Source organism: Balaenoptera musculus, chromosome 16 (assembly GCF_009873245.2).
Source record: "Balaenoptera musculus isolate JJ_BM4_2016_0621 chromosome 16, mBalMus1.pri.v3, whole genome shotgun sequence".
In the NCBI taxonomy this organism is placed as follows: Eukaryota; Metazoa; Chordata; class Mammalia; order Artiodactyla; family Balaenopteridae; genus Balaenoptera; species Balaenoptera musculus.
In genome coordinates this window covers 55,917,962-55,941,337 of record NC_045800.1, presented here as the reverse complement: position 1 = coordinate 55,941,337, position 23,376 = coordinate 55,917,962, and the positions used below count along the sequence as shown (strand labels likewise).

Genomic DNA, 23,376 nt, shown 5'->3' with positions numbered 1-23,376 from the left:
GGAGGCCTGCACGAGGGTCATAAAATCACAAAATGTTTCAACCACAAGAGTCCTCTTGGACAACTCCCAGACGCTCCTAGTAGGATAAAGACCAAATTCCGTGCCATGGCCTCCGAGCCAGCCCAAGGCAGCCCGGCCCCTCCTTCCGCACTCTGCTTCACCCCTCAGCTCCTCCAGTGCTCGGCTTGGCCCTGTCCTCTCCACTCTGCACATGCTGTTCCCTCGCCAGAAGCGCACCCTCCCCTCTCTGCCACTCCCACCCCAGCCCCCTTCGTCTGCTGACCCTCCACTGCCCCTCGGAGCTCAGCCTGACGTTACTGCCTCGGGGGATCCTCCCCCACCCTCCTGCCTCCCTTTCCCTGTGGCCTCCTCTGCCCCCTGCTCCTGCCATCCTTCCTGGTGACTCAGCTTACACAGGGAAGGCTCGCCCCACCCCGCTCCTCGGTACCCCAACTACCTCACCAGCAGTGACCTTGTCTCCCACCAGCCCCTCAGCCACAGCCTGGACTTGGTCTTCAGAAACCTGCGCTCTGTCCAGCTCTCGGCTCCGCACTTCACCCAGTCCTGGCCCCGCCTCTCCATCAGGGCCCCTCTGGCTTCCCTTCCCAGCCGTCTCGCTCACAGCCCAGGACCACACTCTTCCAACATCACACCTGACTCTTTGACCTCGTCCCTCTGAAACACTCATCCGGCACACCTCTGTCCCCGAACCCCTGTAACACCATCTCTGGCCCGCACCTGTGCAGTGAACACTACTGACCAAGTCGCAGAACTGGGCTGATGGCTTGGGTGACAGTTATGATCTCGAAGCTCCCCCTGGGCTGGGATGCTGCTTGCCAGTCTGGCTATGTTTCTCTAGTAGGTTCGCCTCCTCCCTTGTCCTTCCCCAAGCCCACCACACCCCTCCTCACTCTGACTTTTAGCTGAAAACCTCGTGTCCCATTTCACTGAGAAAACAGAAGCCCTGGAAGTGAGGTCCCCCTTCTCTGCCCCATCAAACCCATGACCCTCACCAATCATCCCCCACCTCCCTCCCTCCTGGGCTGATGATAAGGCATCTCCCTCTTGTCCCCTTATCATCAGCCTTTTGCTTTCTTCTGGGTCATTCTCATTTGCCTATAATGTGCTCCAGGCTTTCCCATCTTCAGAACACCCATCTCAACGCCACTGTCCCTGCTCTAGCTACTGCCCCATTTCTCTGCTTCTCTCCATAATCAATGCCCTTTGCAAAAGTGGACAGTGAAGGTATTTCCTCTGCGGCCTGGCCCAGGGAACCTCCGCCACCATGGACACTGCCCTGGCCAACAGATCCGCTGTGAATTAACATCTCCCCTCCGCCTCATGTCCGACCTGCAGGGCATCGGCTTCAGTGGTTCTCAGAGCTTGGTGGCAGCTCAAAAAATCCTCCAGGTAAAAGTGATGCCCCCCAAAGTTTCGGGACTACCTCCTTATTGCCAAACCTCAAGGGCCCTTCCCCATGGTCATTACACCTGACATCTCAGCACCAGCCGCCACCTGTGCCACCCTCCCACCTCCAGGACTCCACGCTCCTTGGTCCTCCTCATCGCTGGATGCTTCTCCTCCATCTGGCCTCCGAATGCTGGGATTCCACAACACATGGTCTGGGGAATCCCTTCTCTACTTTGTCCACATTCTGCAGGAAATCTCATCATTCCCTAAATACCTTTAGGCCAATGGTACCCAATTACCGGTGAACCACCTTGACTTCTCATACGAGCTTCAGAATAACAAACCCAACTGACCTCTTGACATCTTGACCTGGATTTTCAGGAACATCTCAAATGTAGCATGTATTAGAGATCTCTTGCTTTTATCTAGAACACCTATGTCCCATCCCAACTGCCCCCAGCCCAGGCTGCCCACCTTGGTAACGACCACCTCCATCCACTCAGGAGCTCAAGCCAGAGTGTGATTGTTCTGGATTCCTGGCCCCGCCCCCTCACCTTTCACATCCAATCCCGTGATGCTCTGTGTTGGACCCAGGTCCAGAGCCACCACCTTAGCTCAGACCTCCTTCGGTTCGCCCGGGACTATGGCCATGGCTTTCCTGCTGGTCTCCCCAGTCTCCCAGCCCCTCTAGGCCAGTCTCTACACACAACCAAAGCAATCATCTCAAAATGAAGCTGAAAGCCCTGTTGCTGGAGGCTTCCTTGTAGGGCCCCCCAAATTCCTCTGGTGACGGCTCCATTTAGCTCTCCCGTTCCTCCCACTCCACTCTCCCGTTCCTTCACCGAGCTTTCAGCCTTGAGCATCTCAAGTCCAACAGCCTCAGGGCATTAGCACTTGCTGTACCCTCTTCCTAGGATGGCCATCCTCCCTCTTGTAACAAGTCTAGCTTCCTCCCCTGCTTCAGGTCCCAGAGTAAATGCCGCCTCCTCTCTGCAGCCTGCAGTGAGTGCTGCCTGGTATGAGCCGCCTCAAGCCCCTCCCAGCAGGGCAGGCAGGCCCTTGGCCACCAGCCCTGTTGCACAGTATCTGGCACCCAGTAGCCACCTTGTAAACATGCGCCAACTGGGCGAAGAACCAACAAAATGCACTTTTCTACAGCATCCCGCTGCCTGCGCATCCCTCTTTGTGTCACGGTTGCAGTTCGTTACTTTCAAAATTCACTGGGGTCTGTGGTCTCAGGGTCTTCGTACAGTTGCCCCTTTATCTTCCTTCCCTTTCTGGAGAAACAGGCCCTCTCCCCCCCCCATGTCCTATGAGACACGGAAAGAAAGGGCTAACTTGGATAGATCTGGTCTCATCCCCATCATATGAAGGAGCAAACTGAGGCTCAGTAAGGGAAAAGGTCACCCTCCCCTGGTTCTTACGCCTCACCTGCTTCCCGCTCCCCCACCCCTCGCCCGGCTCACCTGCTTGTGTGGGTACACGTTGATGTGACACTTGATGCACTCCTGCCCCATATTGGCCCAGGAGTTCCCGCTCATCCATTTTCTCTTGCACTTGGGACACTTGTACTCGCCGAAGCAACGCTTTTTGCCCTGGTACGGGGTCAGACCCTCGCCTTTGGGGCGTGCCTAGAGGACACGAAGCAAACACAGGGATTAGGGTCCAGCAGGCCAAAATGATGCCCCACGGGGTCCTCATGGTTTCCCTCTTCAGCCTTCGTGCCCTGTGTCCCCATGTGCCGGACACATTTTGTCCCCAGTCCAGAGAACACCAGAGTCACCCTCAGAGCACACATGGGAATCCCAAGGCCGGGAGACTCGTGTGGGGACAGAGAACAGAGGAGGTGGTGAGTGGTGCACATCTCTTTTAGGTTTAAGGGAGCAAAGTCCTCGATGGTGCCTAGGAACTACTCCTTTAACTCTGCTGTCATGAAGGGGCAGCTGGTGGTCACATGACCTCACACAGGTACTCTCTGGCCCTGGGTGGTGTGGTTTAAATGGCTACTGAAGAGACAACGCAGGCAGAATACAACCTTGTAGGCAGCGAAAGTGTGTCTCCCCTCACCCCTGCTCCCAGCCACCTGCTCCCTTACCTGGCGGCTATCTGAATTTCCTTTAGACCACCCCAAAGACGGGCTCTCCATTTACAAACGTATACACCATATACATATGTACGTGCGTCCTTTCTTTTCCCTCACTCGTATGGAGACAGATTATATACTTGGTTCTACATCTTCCCTTTTTCATTTAATAATATATCTCAGACATATATATAATATTTTCCCCCAGATCAGTATAAACAGAGCTGCTGTATTGTGTTTGAGGGTTGCACAGTATTCAAATCTATGCAAGGTTCGTAGTGCTTTCCCATCACTACCGCAAATGTCTAGATTGTTTCCAGTCTTCTATTACAAGCAATGCTACTATGAATAAATTTGCATATATGTGTGTATATACATATATAATTTTGCACATGTGAGAGTACATTTGTTGAATAAATTCCTAGAAGTGAAATTGCTGGGTCGATGGGTATGTACAATTTTCATTTTTAAAGATGACAATTGCCACTACCCGCCTCCACCCCTCCAGCTGCAGGTGTACCAACTTAATGTCCCGTCTCCTCCCTAACAGAGTTTTCATCATTGCCAACCTAAGAGGTAGAAAATCTTCTCAGAGTAGCTTTGACTTGTACGACATGTATTATGAGCAAGAGAGAATTTTTGCATTTAAGAACCACTTGTGTTTCCTTTGTGAACTGTTAGTTCATATCCTTTGTGATTTTTTTTTTTCTGCTGGGGTTTGGTATTTTTCTTGTTGATTTGTAACTGCACTTTATATATTAAAGAAACTAGCTCTCTCCTACATGGTATTTTTTTTTAAAGCAGCTTTATTGAGATATGGTTCACATACCCAACATTTCACCTATTCAAGGTGTACAATTCAATGGGTTTTAGTATATTCACAGAGTTATACAACCATCACTACAGTCTAATTTTAGAACATTTTTCGTTACTCCCCCAGAGAAACTCTGTATTCATTAACAGTCACTCAAAATCCAACCCCCCACTTCCTCACCATACCCAGCCCCAGGCAACCACTAACTTACTTTCTCTTTCTACAGATTTCCCTATTCTTGACATCTCATACAATAATTGCCCTTTTGTGTCTGGCTTCTTTCACTCACTGTAGTGTTTTTAATGTTCATCCACATTGCAGCATGTATCAGTATGTCATTCCTTTTTGGTGCCGAATAATATCCCATTATATGGTCATGCCATATTTTATTTACTCATTCATCAGAGGAAAGACACTGGGTTGTTTCTAATTTTTGGCTATTATGAATAATGCTGCTATGAACATTCATGAACAAGCTGCCTAGTGTTTTAGAAAGTTGAATTTGTTGCCCCATTATTTGAAAGTGCGAGATTTCACATAGAAATATGACCACATTGGTCCAGAATTCTTGCTGGTGATTATCAGCTGAGGTTAAGGAGTGGCCGCCCCATCAGACCGACTGCAATGCATTCTCCGTGTCACCTCTGTTCCGACCAACTGCGCCCTGCATTATGTCACCTACTTAGCACTCACAGGATTTGAGTTTGAGGCCGGCTTCAACGCAGGCACTACACTGTGACTATCAGTCATTCCTAGACTGGCATCCTTAGCATTGCCTGGGAGCTCATTCGAAATGCAGAATCTCAGGCCCCATCTTAGATTCACTGAATCAGAATTTGCATTTTCACAGGAGCCCCAGAGAATTCATACGCTATTAAGTTTAAGAAGTACTGGTCTATGAGATGGTCTGTTTCCATAGTAATGTTTCCCTGGGTATTTGCCTGTTTCTGAAGTAGTGCATAAAGGTTAAGAACACCAGACTCTGGATCCAAATCCTAGCTCTGTGATCCTGGGCGAGTCACTTCACAAGACTAATGATAGGAACTACCACGAAAGACTGTTCTGAGGATTAAGTGAGGTAAAACACTTAGAACAATGCCTGGCAAATCAAACAGGAGTATTAACTATTATTATTTAATAATATAGAACAATAGCGGTATATAAAATAATAATTTCTTCCTTCAGTAATCATGTCTTTTTTGCCCAGCCGCCATTACCACCACTTGGTGACAACCGACTAGAATTACAGACAAAACCCTAAAAACGGACATACATGCTGAATGTGTAAATCTAAACTTAGAAAGTGACAACAACACCGCCCTGGTCTTTTGGGCCCACTGCCTAATGTCTTTTGCATCCTTATTGGCCTTCCTAGCAGCCATGATATCATGGGGAGAAGACCGAGCTCCAAGGCAGGGCTGGCTCTCGGCACTGGTCAGGTCCATGAGAGAGGCTAGTTATGCCAAGGGAAGCACTCGGTGTGTAGCCAGGGCCCAGGGTCCAGTCGATTTGCAGTGGACAGGCCACCTATGACCCTGAAGGCACTTCGAGCTGTGTTGGTCTTAAGATAGGGGGTGTGCAGTGACCCAACCACTTCTGGTGGCACGTTTTTCTACCTGGTGCCTGGTACCCACAACTTACACAGCCTCCGTTCTGCAGTAATCCTGAAATAAAGTAATAGATGAACTCAGTTGCCTGGTCCCTGTTCTTAAAGGCACTTACATTTTAAAGGGGGACAGGGGATAGGCATGTGGTACCTCACTAATGGTAGGATTTGAGACTCCTTGGTTGAAGTGGGAAATGTGGGGGCCATCACGAGCCAGACCCACTCTGGGATCTGGTTCTTCAGGCCTCTTGGTTCAGAGACTGATGGGACCTGGCACCTGGCCTCACACAGCTGGGGCCAAGGGCAGGGGTCAAGGCATCAGAGGGAGGGGTCAAGGCATCTCGGGACACTCAGCAGAGTGAAGGGTGAGGATTGGGGCAAGATTGACAATTCAGTTCCCAAAAAGTCTCTGCTTCAGAATGAACAGGAAGGAAAGGTAAACAAATAAAGAAGATACAGCATGTGCACCAAAGGGAGAAGCAGGAAGATGAGAGAAGAGCAAGGAGGTGAGTTGGAAAGCATCACCGCACCACGTAATTAGAAAACTGGCCATTCTGGAGCCTTCCATCAAGGACTGGGAGCTTCTGGGCAGGGACAGGGGCTCCAGGCTCCTGCAGTATCAAACATCTTCAGCACACCATTCCCACACTGCTGTCAGGCCAGGCACTGAGAGGGTCCAGCTCTGACGCCCCACCACATGAGACGTGGCTCAGATCTTGGACTTCAGGGCCAGATGCCAGTGATGGCATTCTGCCTCTGCCTGTGACTATCTGGGGGACCTTCAGCAAACTATGCAACCTTTTTGTGACTTGGTTTCCACATCCAGGAACCCAGGATGATGATAACGGGCCAGCTTTCCCAGCGCTGTTGGAGGGATCTGATGCATTCACGCAGATGAAGGTCTTAGCTCGGTGGGTGGACATTGCAAGTGCTCAGTAACCATTAGTGATTTCAGTAGCATTCGTTTCTGGGGCTTGTGCAGAGAGAGGGAGCAGATGTGTTCCAGGTGATACAGAGGCTGGGGCTGAGACCATTGGGCATAAACTGTAAGAGGAAAGTCCCAAAGATGGGAGGGAAGCCTGAGTAGAGGGTGGGCTCACCACCTCTGTGTTGCCAGGAGGTGGGGGGTGGCAAGCAAAATAAGAACAGCATTAGGTGTCTTCACCTTCTGGAATCCTCAGGGGGAGCCAAGAAAGGTAGAGGAAGGCTGTGGAAACTCTGTGGATGCTGCTGGCAGAGGACAAAGGGAAGAGTGAAGAGAACAGACTTTTACGAAGGACCACCTGTGCGCTAGGCTTTGTGCTACAGCTCCATGGCCTGTCAGGCTCCCATTCAACTCTCCCCATAACACTGTTGGGCAGGGAGTATCATCAAACCCACTTAACAGATGGTGAAACTGAGGCACAGGGAAAGGGAGGCACTTGCCAAAGAGTTTCTAGTATGTGAGGGGCAGGAGGCCAGGCCCAGCAGGCTTTTCCACAAGGCTACACCCTTTCTGTCTGTCACCCCCAAGTGTGTCCCCACCATGAAGCTGAGGCCTGTGCTCAGGAGAAGAAATCCCCCAGGCCCCAGGGCCTCCAGCTCAGCCTAGCCCAGTGGCTTTGCCCTCCTACGGGTCAGAGGGGAGAGATGCCTGTGGGGCAGGGGCAGAGAGGCAGTGGGTGGAGGGAAGGCAGGCCAGCAGGCAGCTCTGGGCAGTGAGCAGCAGCTTCCCGGAAGGGCTGTTAGAGTGTCAGTCCCACCACTGTTACACTTACAGACAAGGGCAGGGCCAAGGGGAGTAGGAATTTTTGACAGAAAGAAGGCTTCTCTGCCTCCCACACTTTTCCCCTGCCTCTCCTCCCAGAAAGGCACGGCCTCTTCTCATAAACATCAGCATGAAGCAGACAGTGACTACCAATGGCCCTGCAGGGACCACTACCCACCCCAGCTGGGAAGCAGGCCAGGCCTGACCAGGCTCTCCTGACCCGGGTCCCTGCCACATACCCCTCTGGGAAATCACATCTGCCAGGAGCTCAGGCAAAGCTCAGTGGGGCTCAGAAACCAGCCCTCTTAGTATAGATAGGCCCTCTGGGGACCAAAGGGGCCAGGGGACTTGCTCAAGGACACATAGCAAATGAGGGACTGAGCTGAGATGAGGGATCAGGTCCTCTGACCTCCATACCAGGCTAGAATCACCATGGAGGGGAGCCTGGGAAGTGAGAGATGGTGGCTGGCATGGTGGTGGGAAGGAGGACTTGTGCCAGGGAGTAACCAGGGCAAAGCTGGGCGGGGAGTGGGAGGAGACATCCGGGCAAGCCAGCAGCTTGGGGAGAGATGTAGAGGATGCTGACACTACCTGGGCACTTTTGCAGGATGGCTCAGTGTTTTCTTCCCAAAGGCTCATGAGATTTCTTGTGGCTGGACACTAGGTAGTGAGCTCCCTTTCACTAGGGGTATGCAAGCAGAGACTGGGTGAACAACTATCAGGGACATTGCCAAGGGGACTTTTGCCCTGGTCAGACAATTGGACCAGGGAACTCTGAGGGCACTTCAGCTCTGTAATCCTCCCAACTCTTGTTGCTGGTGAAGGCCAACCAGGCAGGTGTGGAGAGGGAACACGCTCAGACACTGCTGGGGGTGGGCTTGAACAAGTACATTTCCTACTGCATTTCTATAGTGCAACTTGGTGGTAAGGTTTCAACCTTTAAAAGTTCCATTCCTTCCCTCCCAGCAAATCTATATCTGGGTGACCATCCTAAGGAAATAAAAGATCAGAGGTGCAGACCACAAGGATGTTCAAGGATATCCATCACAGAATTGTTTATGACAGCGACAGGCTGGAAAAAAACCAATGCCTTGGTTCCCTAAATGACGTTACACCCATTGGACAAATGACAACAAAGCCATTAAAATATTTATGAGGTTTTTTAAAAAGGGTTTGGGAAAACATTTTAAAAAGAAAGCAGGATAAGCGATTGAATATAGACTGCTCCCAGAGTAAAACTGTAAAAAGGAAGAATGTGCAAGGAAAGGGCCGGCAGGAGATCAGTCAGAAGTGTTCAGAGGTTGCCTCCAGGAGACAGGATGCTCTGCTCTAATTAATGAATTGTCTTGAATGAGTAGGTATGACTTTGATGGAGAAAATGATGATGGTCCATCAGCTGACTCCCTGGCCTGCAGGCCCCTCCTGCCCACAAGGGGGCGCCCTGTGCTTTTCCAAGGTGGTGGGAACCAGACAGAGATGGCAGCTCTGTCCATACTTGTCCCCTGGGGCTTGGGTGCCAGGCAATGGCCAACCTCTGGCTGCTGGTTCTGTTGGACCATGTTCATGTCCGTAGAGCTGCCCGGCCCCCCAGCCCCCGCCATGGAGTGGACGTCCCACCCCCTGGATCCCATTTGCTCCCTCAGTTTTGAGGACAGCTGGAAGTATCCACACCTATCACATGACATAAGAGCCTGGCTGGTCACTGTGCCCATCATTTTCCCTGCCCCTGCTTCCTGAAGTCCCACCAGGAGTGAGTCAGGCTTCAGAGTGAAGTTTGTTTTCCTCTTGGCCCCTTTTAGACTGTCTTTTTTTTTTTTTTTTAATTAATTAATTAATTAATTAATTTGGTTGTGTTGGGTCTTCATTGCTGCGTGCGGGCTTTCTCTAGTTGCATTGAGCGGGGGCTAATCTTCGTTGCGGTGCACGGGCTTCTCATTGCAGTGGCTTCTCTTGTTGCGGAGCTTGGGCTTTAGGTGTGTGGGCTTCAGTAGTGTGGCACGTGGGCTCAGTAGTTGTGGCTGTGGGCTCTAGAGCGCAGGCTCAGTAGTTGTGGTGTACGGACTTAGTTGCTCCACGGCATGTGGGATTGGGATCTTCCTGGACCAGGGATTGAACCCGTGTCCCCTGCATTGGCAGGCGGATTCTTAACCACTGCACCACCAGGGAAGTCCCTAGACTGATTCTTTTTTGCAGGGAGATGACATTGTCATCTTTGGCAGCTTGAAGGAGAGCATCCCAGGGACCTTGGCCCAGGAGGGAGCAGTGAGGTGGGGTGCTGAGGACCTGAGGCCATGCCCTGTGCATCATGACTCCACACTGGCTTCTGCCCCAGGACGCACGGCCTCTGCTCTCTTGATCACGGTTTCGGCTATGGGCCCCAGCTGCAGGCCTCAGCCCCAGCCCTGGCCACACCACCTCTGCCTGCCCAGGAGAGCAGCCTGTGCCCGGCCAAGCTCTGGGACACAGTAATAGCCATATTCATTGGGTGTCTTCTCACAGCCAGACCCCCTTTGTACAATCACCTTATGAGTCAAGTATGCTTAAGTCTCAGGTTTCAGATGAGAACACCGAGGAATGAAGAGGTTAAGTAACTCGCCCAAGGCTATACTACCAGCAGGTGGTAGAGTCTGGACTTGAACCCAGGCCACTGACTCAAGCCCATCCTCTCAATTGCCCCGCAGTGTGCGAAGATGACATTAAGATGAGGAACCCACCCAGCCAGGATGGTGAGAAACAGGAAAGCGTTGCTACTGTCACAGGCCCTGGCATGCTGGGTGGCCCTGGGGGCATCCCTTCCCCTCTCTGGGCCTCAGTTTCCCCATCTCTCGAATGAGTGTGGCACTGACCGCTGGGCAGGCTCCCTTTCCTCCCTGAGGCCCATAGGACAGCCTGGCAGCTGCCCTCACGCTCCCGCTCTCTGCCAGGGAACACTAGGCTGACCCCACAGTGCGTCCAGCTGAGAGGCACTGGCCGACCCAAGAGAAGCAAGGGAGGAAACAAGGAACAGGTGGGTTCCTTGCTGGATCCCTGTGCCCCCTGTCTGCGTGCTCTCCTGTGGCCAGGTGGCTGAGGTGGTCCTGGCCTAGAGTCGAGAGGGAAAGAGCCCTGCGTTTGAGATGCCCTTTCCATAGATGAAGACACAGAGAATGAAGGGCCCAGGACTCTTTGTGCGTCCTTGCTGGCCCTTCCTGGAAGGCCCCAGAGGGTTCTGGGGACCCTTTCTAAGGGCTGGGGGCTCTCCCTGGAGGAGGCAGTGCCCCTCTCCCAGAGCCTCCTCTCTTGAGCCCCCCTTCCTCAGGCCCACAGGTACCCCCTTGCCCTCCGTGCTGTCTCTCCCTTCAAGCCTGGACCCCTGGGGAGTAAACAGGGGCTGCGGTCAGAGGCCGGGGCTCAGCCCTGGCTCTCTCAGGCCCAACCTGGAACTTCATCTGCCAAGTGTAGGAGCTGGGGCGCTAACATTTCATGAGCACCTACTATGTGCCAGTCACTTGCCAACCTGTCACTCCAAAGCTCTTCCATTTTATGGGAGAGCAAACAGAGGCCCAGAGAGGCCAAGCAACCTGTGCAGGGCCCCACAGCCGTGGAGCCAAGACTTGAACCCGGTCCGCTGACACCACAGCAACACCTCCCACCTCGTGCACAACCGCTCCTGAAATGGTTGTGGGAAAATGAGAGAGCAAGCCTGCTCCTAGGACCACGACTCCACCTCTGAGCTCTGACCCTTGGCTACCACTGCAATTATTCATTCATTCAACTAACATTTATTGAGCACCCGCTCTGCACCGGGCTCTGTGGAACATTCCAGGAATATGGAAATAAGCAAGACAGATGAGGAAGGCTCTCACAGTCTGGGGCCTTCCAAAGGGATCAGCCCTGTGTGACCCTTTCACCAAGCGTGGTCCACACCTGTCACAGACACCCTCAGACACACATTTCCAGGCTCCGGCCCAAGTCAGACTCACACCTGCAGAAACACTCTTGGACCCACGTCCTCAGGCAGAGGCTGCTCTTCACCCAGTCCTAGGTGACAGGCATGGGGCCAACGCACAATACATGTGAAATGACCTCTAATCAATGCAACAGCCCTATGAAATCAGCACTCTGAACCCTACTGACAGATGAGGAAACTGAGGCTGGGGACAGGGGCAGCACTTGCCCAAAGTCAAAGAATTAGTAAGCGGTGGGGCCCGCACTGGAGCCTGGATCCGAGCTTAAGCCCGTTCAGTGCCCGGACCCATGCTTCTCTTTCCCCTGCGCCCTGTGACACTGCTTTAGCAACCCTCCAAAGACCTCCACACTCACGTGTCCACACACATGGCCCGGGGAGGTGGGCAGGAGGGCTGCTTCAGCCCCTGCAGCCTGGTCCCGGCAGCTGCGGGCTCGGCGGAGGCCCCAGAGGAAGCAGGCGATCAGAGGGACAGGTGGGCTGGACCCTGTGGCCCGCAGGCTGCTGGGAGGGAGGAAGGACGCGGCAAGAGGTCCCCCTGGGTTTCCTCCGGAGCCTCAAGGGCCCCCTTGTCTGAGCACAGGCGTCCTGGCCCCCTCCCCCAGGCCCCCTCCCCTTTTCTGGGTTCCTGCCGCAGCCCAGCATGAGCCCAGAAGTCCCAGCCTCCTCATCGCCCCTCCCGGCCCGTTCCCAGCCCAAAGCCACCGCAAAAATGCCATCCTGATTCCACAACACTAGGGTTTGTCCAAGTGCCGGGGAACAATGACGCTTTCACAGTGCCAGGAAAAGGTCTCAGGAAAACCCTGGGGAGGGGGCATGGAGTGGAAGTGTGGAGACAGGGAAAGGGCTGAGATGGAGAGGAGAAGACAAGGGGAGGCTGGGAGGCAGGGGCAGAGCACAGTCAGGAGTCAGGGGTAGGGAGCCAGGAGACTGAGGAAGACGGGAGGGCGGCGGGGGTGGGGGCGGGGTGGGAGGGTGAGGAGTGACAGACAAGGGGAGAGAGGAAGGGGGGAAACGAACCAAAAGGGAAGGAGAAAACAGATACAGGAGGGACGCCCCGACAGAGGCCAAGAAGCCCCTCCAGGACCCAGAGCGGCGTAGAGGCCCCTGGCACCCCACAGGCCTCTGGGCACTGTGCCCCTAGGAGCCCCTCCCCGCCACAGGAACCCCTCTCTCCAAATCCCACCCCAAGGCCAGGCAATTGGAATTGCTCTCAGGCAAAACTTTTTGGAAAGCAGAGACTTTGTAATCACATGTACAGCCACTCCCTAAGCTATCTGTTTCCTGCTTCTGGCTTTCCTCCATTAGCAAACCGCACGGATCAGAGCTCAGGGGCGGGAGGGGAAGGGGGGGGCCCGTCCAAAGGGGTGGAAAACATCCGAATCAGAGCGATTGCAAAAGGCCTGGGTTTTCCTCCCCTCCTGTGACTGCGGAGGGAGACAGCTATCGCTCGTCCCGCCTCCGCCGTAGGGAGTGGATGCGGTGGACGGAAGATCTGCAACCACCATGCGGTTGGCCGAGAGCTGGACGCTGCCCTGAAAACCATTTGTTCTCCTGAGCGGGTTCCCAGGTCCCTGCGCATCCCTGTTTGGGTGGTCTGTTCACCCAGCAAACTTTCTTCTGACTGCTCCTCCCCAACCGTGGCCACAACCCGGGTCCAGCCAGGCTGAGTCACCCCCAGGTACTTTAATGGCCACTTCAGTCTCCCCAGACTCGGAGGACGGGGGTAAAACACTCAAGGCTTTCGGACCCTTCCCCGTCTGGCCCAGCTGACCTCACCTTCATCGTTGCTGCTCCCTCCTACAAAACTCATGCTCCAACAAAGACAACAAAATCATTTCCTGCAAATGACATGCCCCGCTCTGCCCCCATGCCTTGGCTCTTGCTGTTCCCTCGGCCCCAAACATTTCTCCACCTGGTGAATGCTCATGTATCCAGGGCCAAGCTCCAAGGCCACCCCTCTGGCCTCCCCCATATCCCAGACAGGGTTAACTGCCCTCCTCAGGGTGCTCACGCCACTCTGAGTCCCAGGCTCGAGCGCTAGCTGAGAGCCCTCCCACTGCCTCCCCTAGAGAAGGCCCTGGCTCCCCAAACTCCCAGGGGACTTTGTGGTCTGCACCACTCGCTTGGCTGCGGGTCATGTCCCGCCCTGACCCGGCCTCCAGCATGCCAGGGATGATCCAGCACGCCAGAGATTTCATCCTGAACGTAAAGAACTTTTGAAAACTGCTGTTTCTTCGGTCTTGTTTCCCAGTAGTCTCTGAGTGTGCTGGGGCCACGCCGGGCCCTCTACATCTCCTCGGAGCACCCTGGGTGGAGCTCAGAGCACATCGAAAGCTGGAGGGGACAGTGGTATGGGCAGTGCCGGTGATGGGTGAGGTGTGTGGCCCGGAGTCGGGGTCACGCAAGCAGGGGGTAGCGATGCTGGGGCTGGCTCACTCTCAGGACGCCCCTCCTGGGCTGCGCTGAGCACTCTGGACGGCCGCCTCAGGCCACCAGCGCCACTTCCACAGACTGCCTGGTCCCAGGCTCTGCGTCTGAGGCCATCCCTGGCGAGGCCTGGCCAGACATGACCCGGCTGGATGTGGCTGTAACCAGCCCAGCTCCATCTGGCTGGAGGGAGGCTCTGCACCAGTCCCGGGGGCAAGGCTGGGGGCAGGAAGGCGGTGGGTAAGCCTACAGGGTGTGAGGGTCACAGCCCTGGGAGGAGAGGACAGGGGAACTCAGCTCAAAAATAGCGATGGGGGAAGGGTGTGGAGGGTGGCCAAGTGCCAGAACAGAAATCTGATCTGCCCTGGCTGATGAAACGCTGAAGTCAGCAGTTTGGGGCCACTCTGGCAGGAGCTGGGGCTGAGGCTCCCACGGCTGCCTGGTGAGAAGCTGCAGGCCCAACTTCCAGCCTCGGCTCTGTCCTCACATCAGTCGCTCCTCTCTCTGGGCCTCCATCTCCTCATCTGGTCACGAGGGGTAGAAAGAGAAGCAAGCTGTCCACCTCTGAGAACTTTCATCAGGTGAGTGTTGGAGTTTGAGACACTTAGGAGATGGAGACAGCCACAGGCGGGAACTGCCCGTGGGGAGTGTCCACTGAGTGCCGCGCCGGCCATGCGCCTGACTTGTAGGTGGCTTCATCGTGACCCTGTTTCCAGATGAGGAAACAGAGGCCCAGAGAGGTTAAGTCACCTGTCCAAGGTCACAAAGCAAGTAAGCGGCAGGCCTTTGATCCCAGTCTACCTGGCTGTCATCCAATTCCCTCGTTGCCGAGTGAGGGCCAGAAGGCTGTGGACTGGTTTCAAGGTCGTCTGTGGCAACTGTAATTGGGCAGAGCAGGGGTTAAGAGGCTCCTGGAGGCCAGCCCAGGTGTCTGCCAGCTTTTACCGTGGTTCCACGGTGTTGGCCGGTACTGAAACTCAGAGAATGGGCCTTGGGGAGGAGGGTGCACGTGGCTGTAAATGCATGTGTGTTTGTGTGCATACAGGCATACGTGTACCTCTCACGGTCACTGCAGGGCAGCAGACCATGGCACAAATCTACCCGTGCTCTCCCCTTCAGGGTGGGGGCCTGGCAGAGGAAGAGCTGCCCTTCTGTGACTTTTCTAGGGGGTCACGGCGAGGAAGCCAGGCACTTCCCACCCACACAGCCCAGGCTGCAGTTGACCTTGCTTTTTCACCCAGGGGCAGGAAAAGTGTGCAAAACCATCCCTTCCCCACTGTCTCCAAGAGCAGGGGTGCTCAGCACAGCGGGCTCTGTAGCAGTCAGGAGGACGGAGCCGTGCTGTACAGCCCCAGATGGTCCACTGCCCTCCCTGGGCACAGCTGTAAAACCCTTACAGCTCCTGCCACGTGCAGTGTTACCTTCACCAGCCATTCCATCCTCCCTACAACCCCTACAGATGAGGAATCCAAGGCACAGAGAGGTTGGGAGATTTGCCTGAGGTCACACAGCCGGGAAGCAGCAGAGCTGGGATGCAAACCCAGGTCTGGCTCACTCCCACAGCACCACAGCACCTCTGCTATGGTCCCCAGCTCCGACCTTCCGGGGTGTCCTCGCCCTTGTCTGTGGGCAGCCCCACGTAACAATAAGCCTGCTCGTGTGCCGAGAAGGGAGGGGAGGGGAATGTGCCCATTACAGGAGGGGGGCCGGCTGGTGGTACTCGTTCTCACACCACCTCTGCCCGCCAGTCCCACTAACTGGCATACCTCATCTCCCAACAAAATCCCGTGGAAGCTGCACTTCCCCCTGGAAGCCTTCCTTGACTGCTCCTGCTTGCAGGGACCACTCTGTTCTCGGTCCCCCTCTGCGGCTCATCTCGTGCCCTCTGTGCCCAGACCCAGGCAGCACTAGGGCCCACTACACTCCTGTGAGGGGAAGCAGAGCACACATGCCCCTTTGTCAGGGTTCTGAGGCAGCTCCTTTAAAGTGCTGACGGTGGCGTGAGCCAGGCAGGCACGGGACCTGCCCTCACGGAGCGTTTGTCCCAGAAGAGCTCTGGTGTGGGAGCTGGGCTGACCAAGCTGTGTGCTATCTGTCTCATTTAATCAGCACAGTAACCCCACCACACACAGTATAGCAATATCCATCCATTTTCCTTACCAGGAAACCAAGGCTCACTTCCAAAGCCACAGAGCTGCGAAGTCCACATTCCATCTTTCTGACTCCAGATGCCCAAGCTCTTAATTCTGGAGCACAGGTTATTACTCACACTTGAGCGCGCATCAGAACCATCTGCGGAGATTGTTATCACACAGGCTGCTGGCCCCATCCCTAGAGTTCTGGAATCAGTAGGTCCGGGGTGGGCATAAGGATCTGCATTTCTACAAGTTCCTGAGTGATGGTGATGCTGCTGGCCCAGGCACCCACTTTGGGAACCTCTGCTTTAGGTGATACTGATAACAGTCTGTTAAAGTAGGAGTGTCCATCACATACTGTCTTTTCCACACTGCTCCCTTCCCTCATGCCCATTCTACAGCCCAGGAAACAGAGGCACAGAGAAGGCAAGTAACTAGCCCAAGCCATACAGGAAGTTAGGGTCAGAGCTGGGAATAGAGCCCAGGGCTCCTCACCCCAGCAACTGTTCTGGACGCAGGACAGTGAGGCTGCTAGGCTTAGCAGGACAACGGCCCAAGGTGAGGAGAAGGGCCATCTCTTTAAAAGTGGGACTGGTGGTGGAGGTGGTGGTGGGGTGCTGGGGGAGGGCTGGCCTGGCTCTCCTGGCCCAGCCCCAAGCCTGTGACTCCTCGGCATCTGGAAAGCATCACAAGGAACAATGGAGGGAGCAGGGGGCCTGGCTGCTCGGGGGCTCTGGCCCCCGACTGTTCAGGAAAGCAAGGGAACTGGGGCCCTGCAGCCCTCTCCCGCCACCGCCCCCCCTCCACCACCGCTGTTTGCTTTGGCCCCGGCACACATAGCTCCCAAGGGGCCCAGCTGTCAGGAAAAGTCAGCCCCGGAACTACAGACCTGGGGGCCAGCGGCCAGGTTGAGTGCCCAGGAGCCAGGCGAGAAGTCAGGAGGCACCGGCCAGCTCAGCTCCCGCTCAGTGGGCAAGACTCCTGTATTACTGTGGTTCCCCGGGCCTCGGTTTCCCCACAGGAAGCTCAGGTACCACCCCGCCTGGGCTGGCTGCTTACCATGTACTGGCACGGATCTGACCAGCTTGGTGCCTTGGCCCACATTGCCCGCAGGGGCCCGCTTGTCCTCTGCAGGCCAGTGGGGGCCAAGCAGCCAGCCGTGGAGTGGAGAAGAGATGGGTACAGTTACTGGGTGCATTTACCCCGCCTGCCACCAGCTCTTCCACTCATGCCCTCAGCACATATGCACGGAGCACCCACTATCTATGAGGCACCAGAGCAGAGCGGTTAACAAGACAGATGTAACGCCGGACCCCACGAACTTACAGTCAGGTGGGAAAGGAAAAACGCAAGTGTCTCATTCAAATAATTATAGCCGCGATGAAAGCTATGAAGGAATGGGATGCTATGACAGAGATGACTGACAGGGATCCCGTCTTCAGAGAGGGAAACGCTACTGTGGGGTCTGTCCCAGCCTCCGAGGTTCCACAACTTAAACTGTAAGGTGGGTGTTTCTTTTTTTTTTAATTTTTAATTTTTATACAAATTTTAAAGGTTACTTTCCATTTACAATTATTACAAAATATTGGCTATATTCCCCAAGTTGTACAATACATCCTTGAGCTTATCTTACACACAATAGTTTGTACCTTCCACCCCACAACCCCTATTTTGCCCCTCCTCCCCACTGATAACCACCAGTTTGTTCTATCTGCAAGTCTGCTTCTTTCTTGTTATATTTACTAGTGTGTTGTATTTTTTAGATTCCACATATAAGTGATATCATACTGTATTTGTCTTTCTCTGTCTGACTTATTTCACTTAGCATAATGCCCTCCAAGTCCATCCATGTCGCTGCAAATGGCAAAATTTCATTCTTATGAAATGGCTGAGTAGTATTCCATTGTACGTATGTGTGTGTGTGTGTGTGTGTGTGTGTGTGTATAAAACCGTATCTTCTTTATCCACTCATCTGTTGATGGACACTTAGGTTGCTTCCATACATTGGCAATTGTAAATAATGCTGCTATGAACATTGGATTGCATGTATCTTTTCGAATTAGTGTTTTTGTTTTTTTTCAGGTATATACCCAGGAGAGAAATTGCTGGGTCATATATCAATAATAGCTCTAGTTTTAGTTTTTTGAGAAAACCCCATACTGTTTTCCACAGTGGCTGCACCAATTTACATTCTAAGGTGGGTGCTTCTTAACACAGCCCACCCCTACCCCAGCCCCAGCATGCTGCCACCAACGTGCTCTGTGACCTGGGACAAGCCCCTTCACTGCCTGGGTCTCAGTTTCCCCATCTGTCAATGAGAACATGACAGGAAAGGCAAATACTTCATCTTGCATGTCCAATTACTTGCTATTGGAGCACTTTGTTAAGAAAGATGCTGTAGTAGCATCCTAGCTTGATAGGCAAGAATAATGTGATTTTGGTGCTATCTGCCTTGCCATGGCCGTGGGCTGGGGGTGACGGACACACATGACTTGTGTTGGCATTCCAGGCCTAGGCGATCCCCAAAGGTCCTTCCAGTGCAAAGCTTCCACAAGCAGACAGCACACAGGCTGAAGAAGCAGACAGTAGTTGAGTCTGGCGTGGCATGAGTCTTGGCTTGCCCTAAGGCAGAAATCACTGCTTCCTTCCACCTCTGGGCCTGTAACAGATGCTGGTCTTGCCCTGCCGGTGCCACATGGTTTCAGAAACACTCCTCTTCCAGCCAGCCTTCCTGGCAGACATCCCCCTGGGACCCAGTTTGCCCCCTGTACTTTGTGCGTCTCTGTAGGAAGCACTGAGGTACCCTACTCAGTCTGTGTGCCTGTTGCCTTCTCCCCAGCCCCCTCCCCAGGAACAGAGACCATGTAGGATTCCTCTCTCATCCTCAGGCCCAGCATGGGTCTGGTGCGGAGCAGGGAGCCTCTGGGGAGGAGGGTAAAGGACAAAGTGATCATTTTGGACATAACCATCATCCTGAAATAAGGAGCTAGAGGAGAAAGTCAGGAGGGCCGGGGAGGCATGGGGAGGGGGGCGGGCAGCAGGCTGGTGACTTCCTGCACAAGCATGCCGGCGATGTTCCCGGCCCTCAGTGTGGCCATTGTCCCATCCGGTCCAGAGAGTGGGCTCAATAGGGCCTCTGTCCCTCCTCGGGCAGGCGGGCCGGCTCAGTGGCGTCCCACCCGGGCAGCTGGGAGGCAAGGGCCGACACTTCCTGTCCCTGCCGCCGAGTGTTCCGAGGGGCAGTGAGAGGGGAGGGGGACCCTCGAGACAAGCACCCATCTATGTCCCCCAGGGGAGGGCTGCCCAGCTGGGGGAGGAGGCGGGAGAAGGGAGAGCAGCGCTGGGGATGTGCTCACCCCTGTGCCTCATCCCCTCTCCTCCCAACCAGCGCTCCCCCCGAGCGGGAGCTGTCAGGGGAGCCACTCTGGCCCTCCTGCTCTTCCTCAGACAGGCCAAGCACATCCTTGCCTCATCTCAGGGCCCTTGCTCTTACTGTTCCCTCGGCCAGGAGTGTCCTTCTCCCAGATCTCCGCATCGTTTGTTCCCTGCTTCATCTATCTCTATCCAAGTTGCCGCTTCTCCCAAACAAGCCTTCTGAACACAACCTAACACCACAGCGCATCCATCTGTATCTATGTCTTTACCGTAGGTCGTCCCACACCGCGTGAGCTGTATTCTTCCCTTGTCTTTCCTGTTCACTACGGACTGTCCCCAGCGCCTGGGGCAGTGCCTGGCACACCGTAGGTGCTCCATAAATACATGCTAAATGAACAGATAAAAGTAACACATTTGAACATCCATCTACACACCGAGAGATGTGCTCTGGGAGAGCAGAGCCCTGTGTTTTGGGAGCATGGGGCCAGGGTGGCTGGGGAGGAGGCCCCGGGAAGTACAGGAAGAGCCAGGTGAAGATAAAGTGGAGAGGGATCCACGTGGACCGGGCAGCTTCCGCAAAGGGCTGGGATGGCAGGAAGCGTGGAGGGCTTAAGGATTAGAGGCCAGCGGAGGCCAGCCCACGCCGGCCCTGGGACCACGCTGCCCAGATGGATTTTAGCGTGGGAGTCACGGGAAGTCAGGGAAAGATTTAAAATCAGGGGTGGCAAGGTTACCCTGGCGTTTCAAGAAGTCTCTGGCTGGGTTTAGAGAATGGATTGAATGGGGGGAGGGGCAGGTGGGACATGAGGACACCTTGGGGGCTGCAGCCACATGGCTAGTGAGAGGCGATGGTGTGGGCTGGGGAGGGGTGGCAGAGAGGAGAAAGGTGCAGGGACTCCAGAGACAGACAGGAGGTACCGTCCACAGGACTCGGGGTGGCCCTGGGGGAGGGCGAGCCAAGGGTCAAGCCTCAGCCATCTTGCCTGGCTGTGAGGGCTGGGCCAGGGTCCCCCCCCTCTGCTGGTGACAGCCCTGGCTCTAACTGGGGGAGGGCAGGGCAGGGGGAGGTGATGGACGGAAGGAGGACTGGGCAGCAGGCAGCAGTGATGGATGGAACAGCCTCGTGATAACTACCTGCCCAGCTCCTTCCCAGGGGCCTGCCCTCAGGAGTCAGGAGTTGCCCATAAACCTGTCACCTGAGCCTGTACAAGCTGCCCCCAGGGGGAGGGGCCACCACAGAGCTGATGTGGAGGGGAAGCCAGATACCCTGGTGTGGTGCTGCAATTACACACACACACACACACACACACACACACACACACACACACTCCCCTGCAGGTGAGCAAAAGTCTCTCATTACAGGAAGGGGCAAGCTAGAAACACCAGGCCATGAGTGCTCAGGTTCAAGGCTTGCCCACAGTCTCGAGTTGCCTGCTAGGCCCTGAAACGATTCTTCAGAGCCCAGAAGGAAGAGTCAATGGAAGAAGTGTTGAGTCTTAAAGAGGGATAAAACTCAGGAGGAAGGGGAAGAAGCTGGAGTCGGAGGGAAAGGTGCCCTGGGCTCTCTGTGGTCCAGCCTCTCAGTGTGCACCGCAGGTGATTAGCAGGGTCTCCGGGGCAGGCGAGGGGAGCTCCAGCATCACACAGCCCATGAGGGGCAGGACAGAGCTCAGGTGTCCCCGATCCAAGTCCAGTGCCAGGGGAAAGCCTGAGGCCGATGCAGAGACGGAGGAGTGGAGGGCACTTCCAGAAGCTCTCCCAGCACCTTCTCAGCCCTGGGACCCGGCCATGCTCCCTGAGAGGGTCTCTCAACCCCAGAGGAGCACCATGCCACCTGACACCAGCCACGTCCCCAAGAGGGCACATCTCCTCCCCAGGGGTGGCACCAGGGCAGTACTCAGTTCAGGGACCCAAGGCAAGCCCCCCGGAAGCCCAGCGTCTCCAGTCCCTGAAGCCCACCCACATGTGCTCCTATGGGTCCTGGCTCATCTCTCCCACCCCTGCCTCACTCCCAGCAGCCCATAAGGTCAGGATCGCGGGAGTGGAAGGAACGGTGCGGGAGACTGGCATGTGGAAGCCAAGGAGCAAAGCCTTCTTATTCTGCCCACAAAAGGGCAGTGAGCTTGGGCCCTGGACTGAGCCTGGGCGGGCACGTGTCTGCAGACTGCAGGTGCTCACGTAGTGCCCAAAGGAACGACAAAGGAATGACATGCACAGGTGTTTCTCCGGGGCACACACCTTAAGATGAGCTGCCAGCTCCATTTTAAGTCAACTGACAGGGAAGCAGGTAGTCAAGAGGGTAGCAGAGGCTCCTTAAACCTGTCTGGGATGCAAGGGAGGCGTGTTCACTGAGCTTCCCATCAACCTGGCAGCTCCCTGGGGCCCAGCAGCGGCACAGCCTCTGTGTGGGCATGTGCACCGCACACTGGAGAGGGGTGTGTGTGCAGCGTGCACACTTGGAGCTCCGGGTATGTGCGCCATGCGTGTGGCTGCACAGAGCCCCTCGCTCTGCACCCAACTCTACAAGCTGCAGTGGGCCGGGGAGAGGTCGGGGAGGTCCAGGGCTGGGAAGCCACAGGCAGCTCTGGATTTCTCAAATCCATCAAAATAACTGCATGGAAAACTGGGAGAATCATGCTGAAGGAAGAGAAAAATGCAACCACTCATCTCTCCTGGAAAATGTCTTTCTAGTCCCTGGCCACTGACTATCCCATGACCCCACATCCTCTCAGCCAGCCAAGTGCAAAGTGAAAGAGCTCTGGCTGTGCAGCTCTGAGACCTGGGTTCGAATCCTGGCTCTGCCATTACTGGCAGCAAGAGCTTAGGGAGGTTTCTAAACCTCCCTGAGCCTCGGTTTCCCATCGCTCAAGTGGGAATCATAGTATCTATCGGGTGGGGAGTTGAGAAGCGTTCATGAGCTCGTGAATGCAAAGTGTCTGGCACGTAGTTGGAACTCAGTAAATGGTAGACCTCATCGCCTTCCTCAGCATTATATGGACACTCGTCTAAAATTTCACATGTCCAAGGCCTTTATCTCTTTCCCCTCTATCTTGCCAACTTTCTGAAAATCCAGGAAAGTCTCTGGAATCCCAGATTTCATCCTCTCAGCGAATATAAATAAACCCACTCAGTCTCCCTCAACAAACACAAGTTGCTGTTCGGAGCCTGGCTCTTTGCTGAGCATGAGGAACTGGCAGTGGGTGAGGCTGGCCTCTGCCCCCTCCTAGCACATCAGGTTTTCCCATACAGGGTCTCGTGTAATCCTTACAGTAACTGGGAGCTGCAACGCACCGGCCCAGAGAGGAGAAGGGACTTTCTCAAGGTCACACAGTGAGTGAGTGGCGGCCCCAACCTACACCTGCCTGTTCCTAGCTCCCCCTCTGCTTCCTGGTCTCTGAGCCTGACGTGTCCTGGCGCACGTGGCACCAGTCCTGGGGCAATGAAACAGAAGACGGTGTCGTCTGGCCAGCAGGAAACAGCCAGGGGAGGTCACGTGGGGCAGGGAGAGACGCTCTTGGGCCTGGTGAGATCCACCAGGCTACAGGCTGTGAATGTGGAATCCTGAGTCGCAAGACTGGTCCCTGTCACTTCAGGGGGACCCAAAAGTTGATTGGCTGCTATAGCAGGTTGATGATTCTGTGCAAAAAGCAAGGCCTTAGAAGGATGGGATGGAAGACACGTGCAGTAGCTGGACGCTTAGTGAGGAGGCCTGGGTTTGGGCACCAGCTCTACCAGGCAAGTCACCTCCTATTTCTGGGCCTCAGTTTTCCCATCTGGAGTCAGGGTGTGTGTGGGTTTAGAGGAGATGCTTTGGATGCAATAACCTCTAA

General features: G+C 54.8%; 1 protein-coding gene across 3 annotated transcripts in view; it reads right to left on the bottom strand.

The window, feature by feature from the left end:
* ZCCHC24 (zinc finger CCHC-type containing 24) overlaps positions 1-23,376 on the bottom strand; it is a 62,445-nt gene that overhangs the window by 9,293 nt on the left and 29,776 nt on the right. For 2 of the 3 annotated variants that reach the window (XM_036828157.1, XM_036828158.1), the window contains one exon: positions 2,877-3,041. In XM_036828157.1, coding sequence (XP_036684052.1) covers positions 2,877-3,041 — 165 coding nt within the window. Of the gene's footprint in view, positions 1-1,019; positions 2,721-2,876; positions 3,042-23,376 lie in introns of those variants that run through there. The other variant, XM_036828159.1, reaches the window with a different exon arrangement.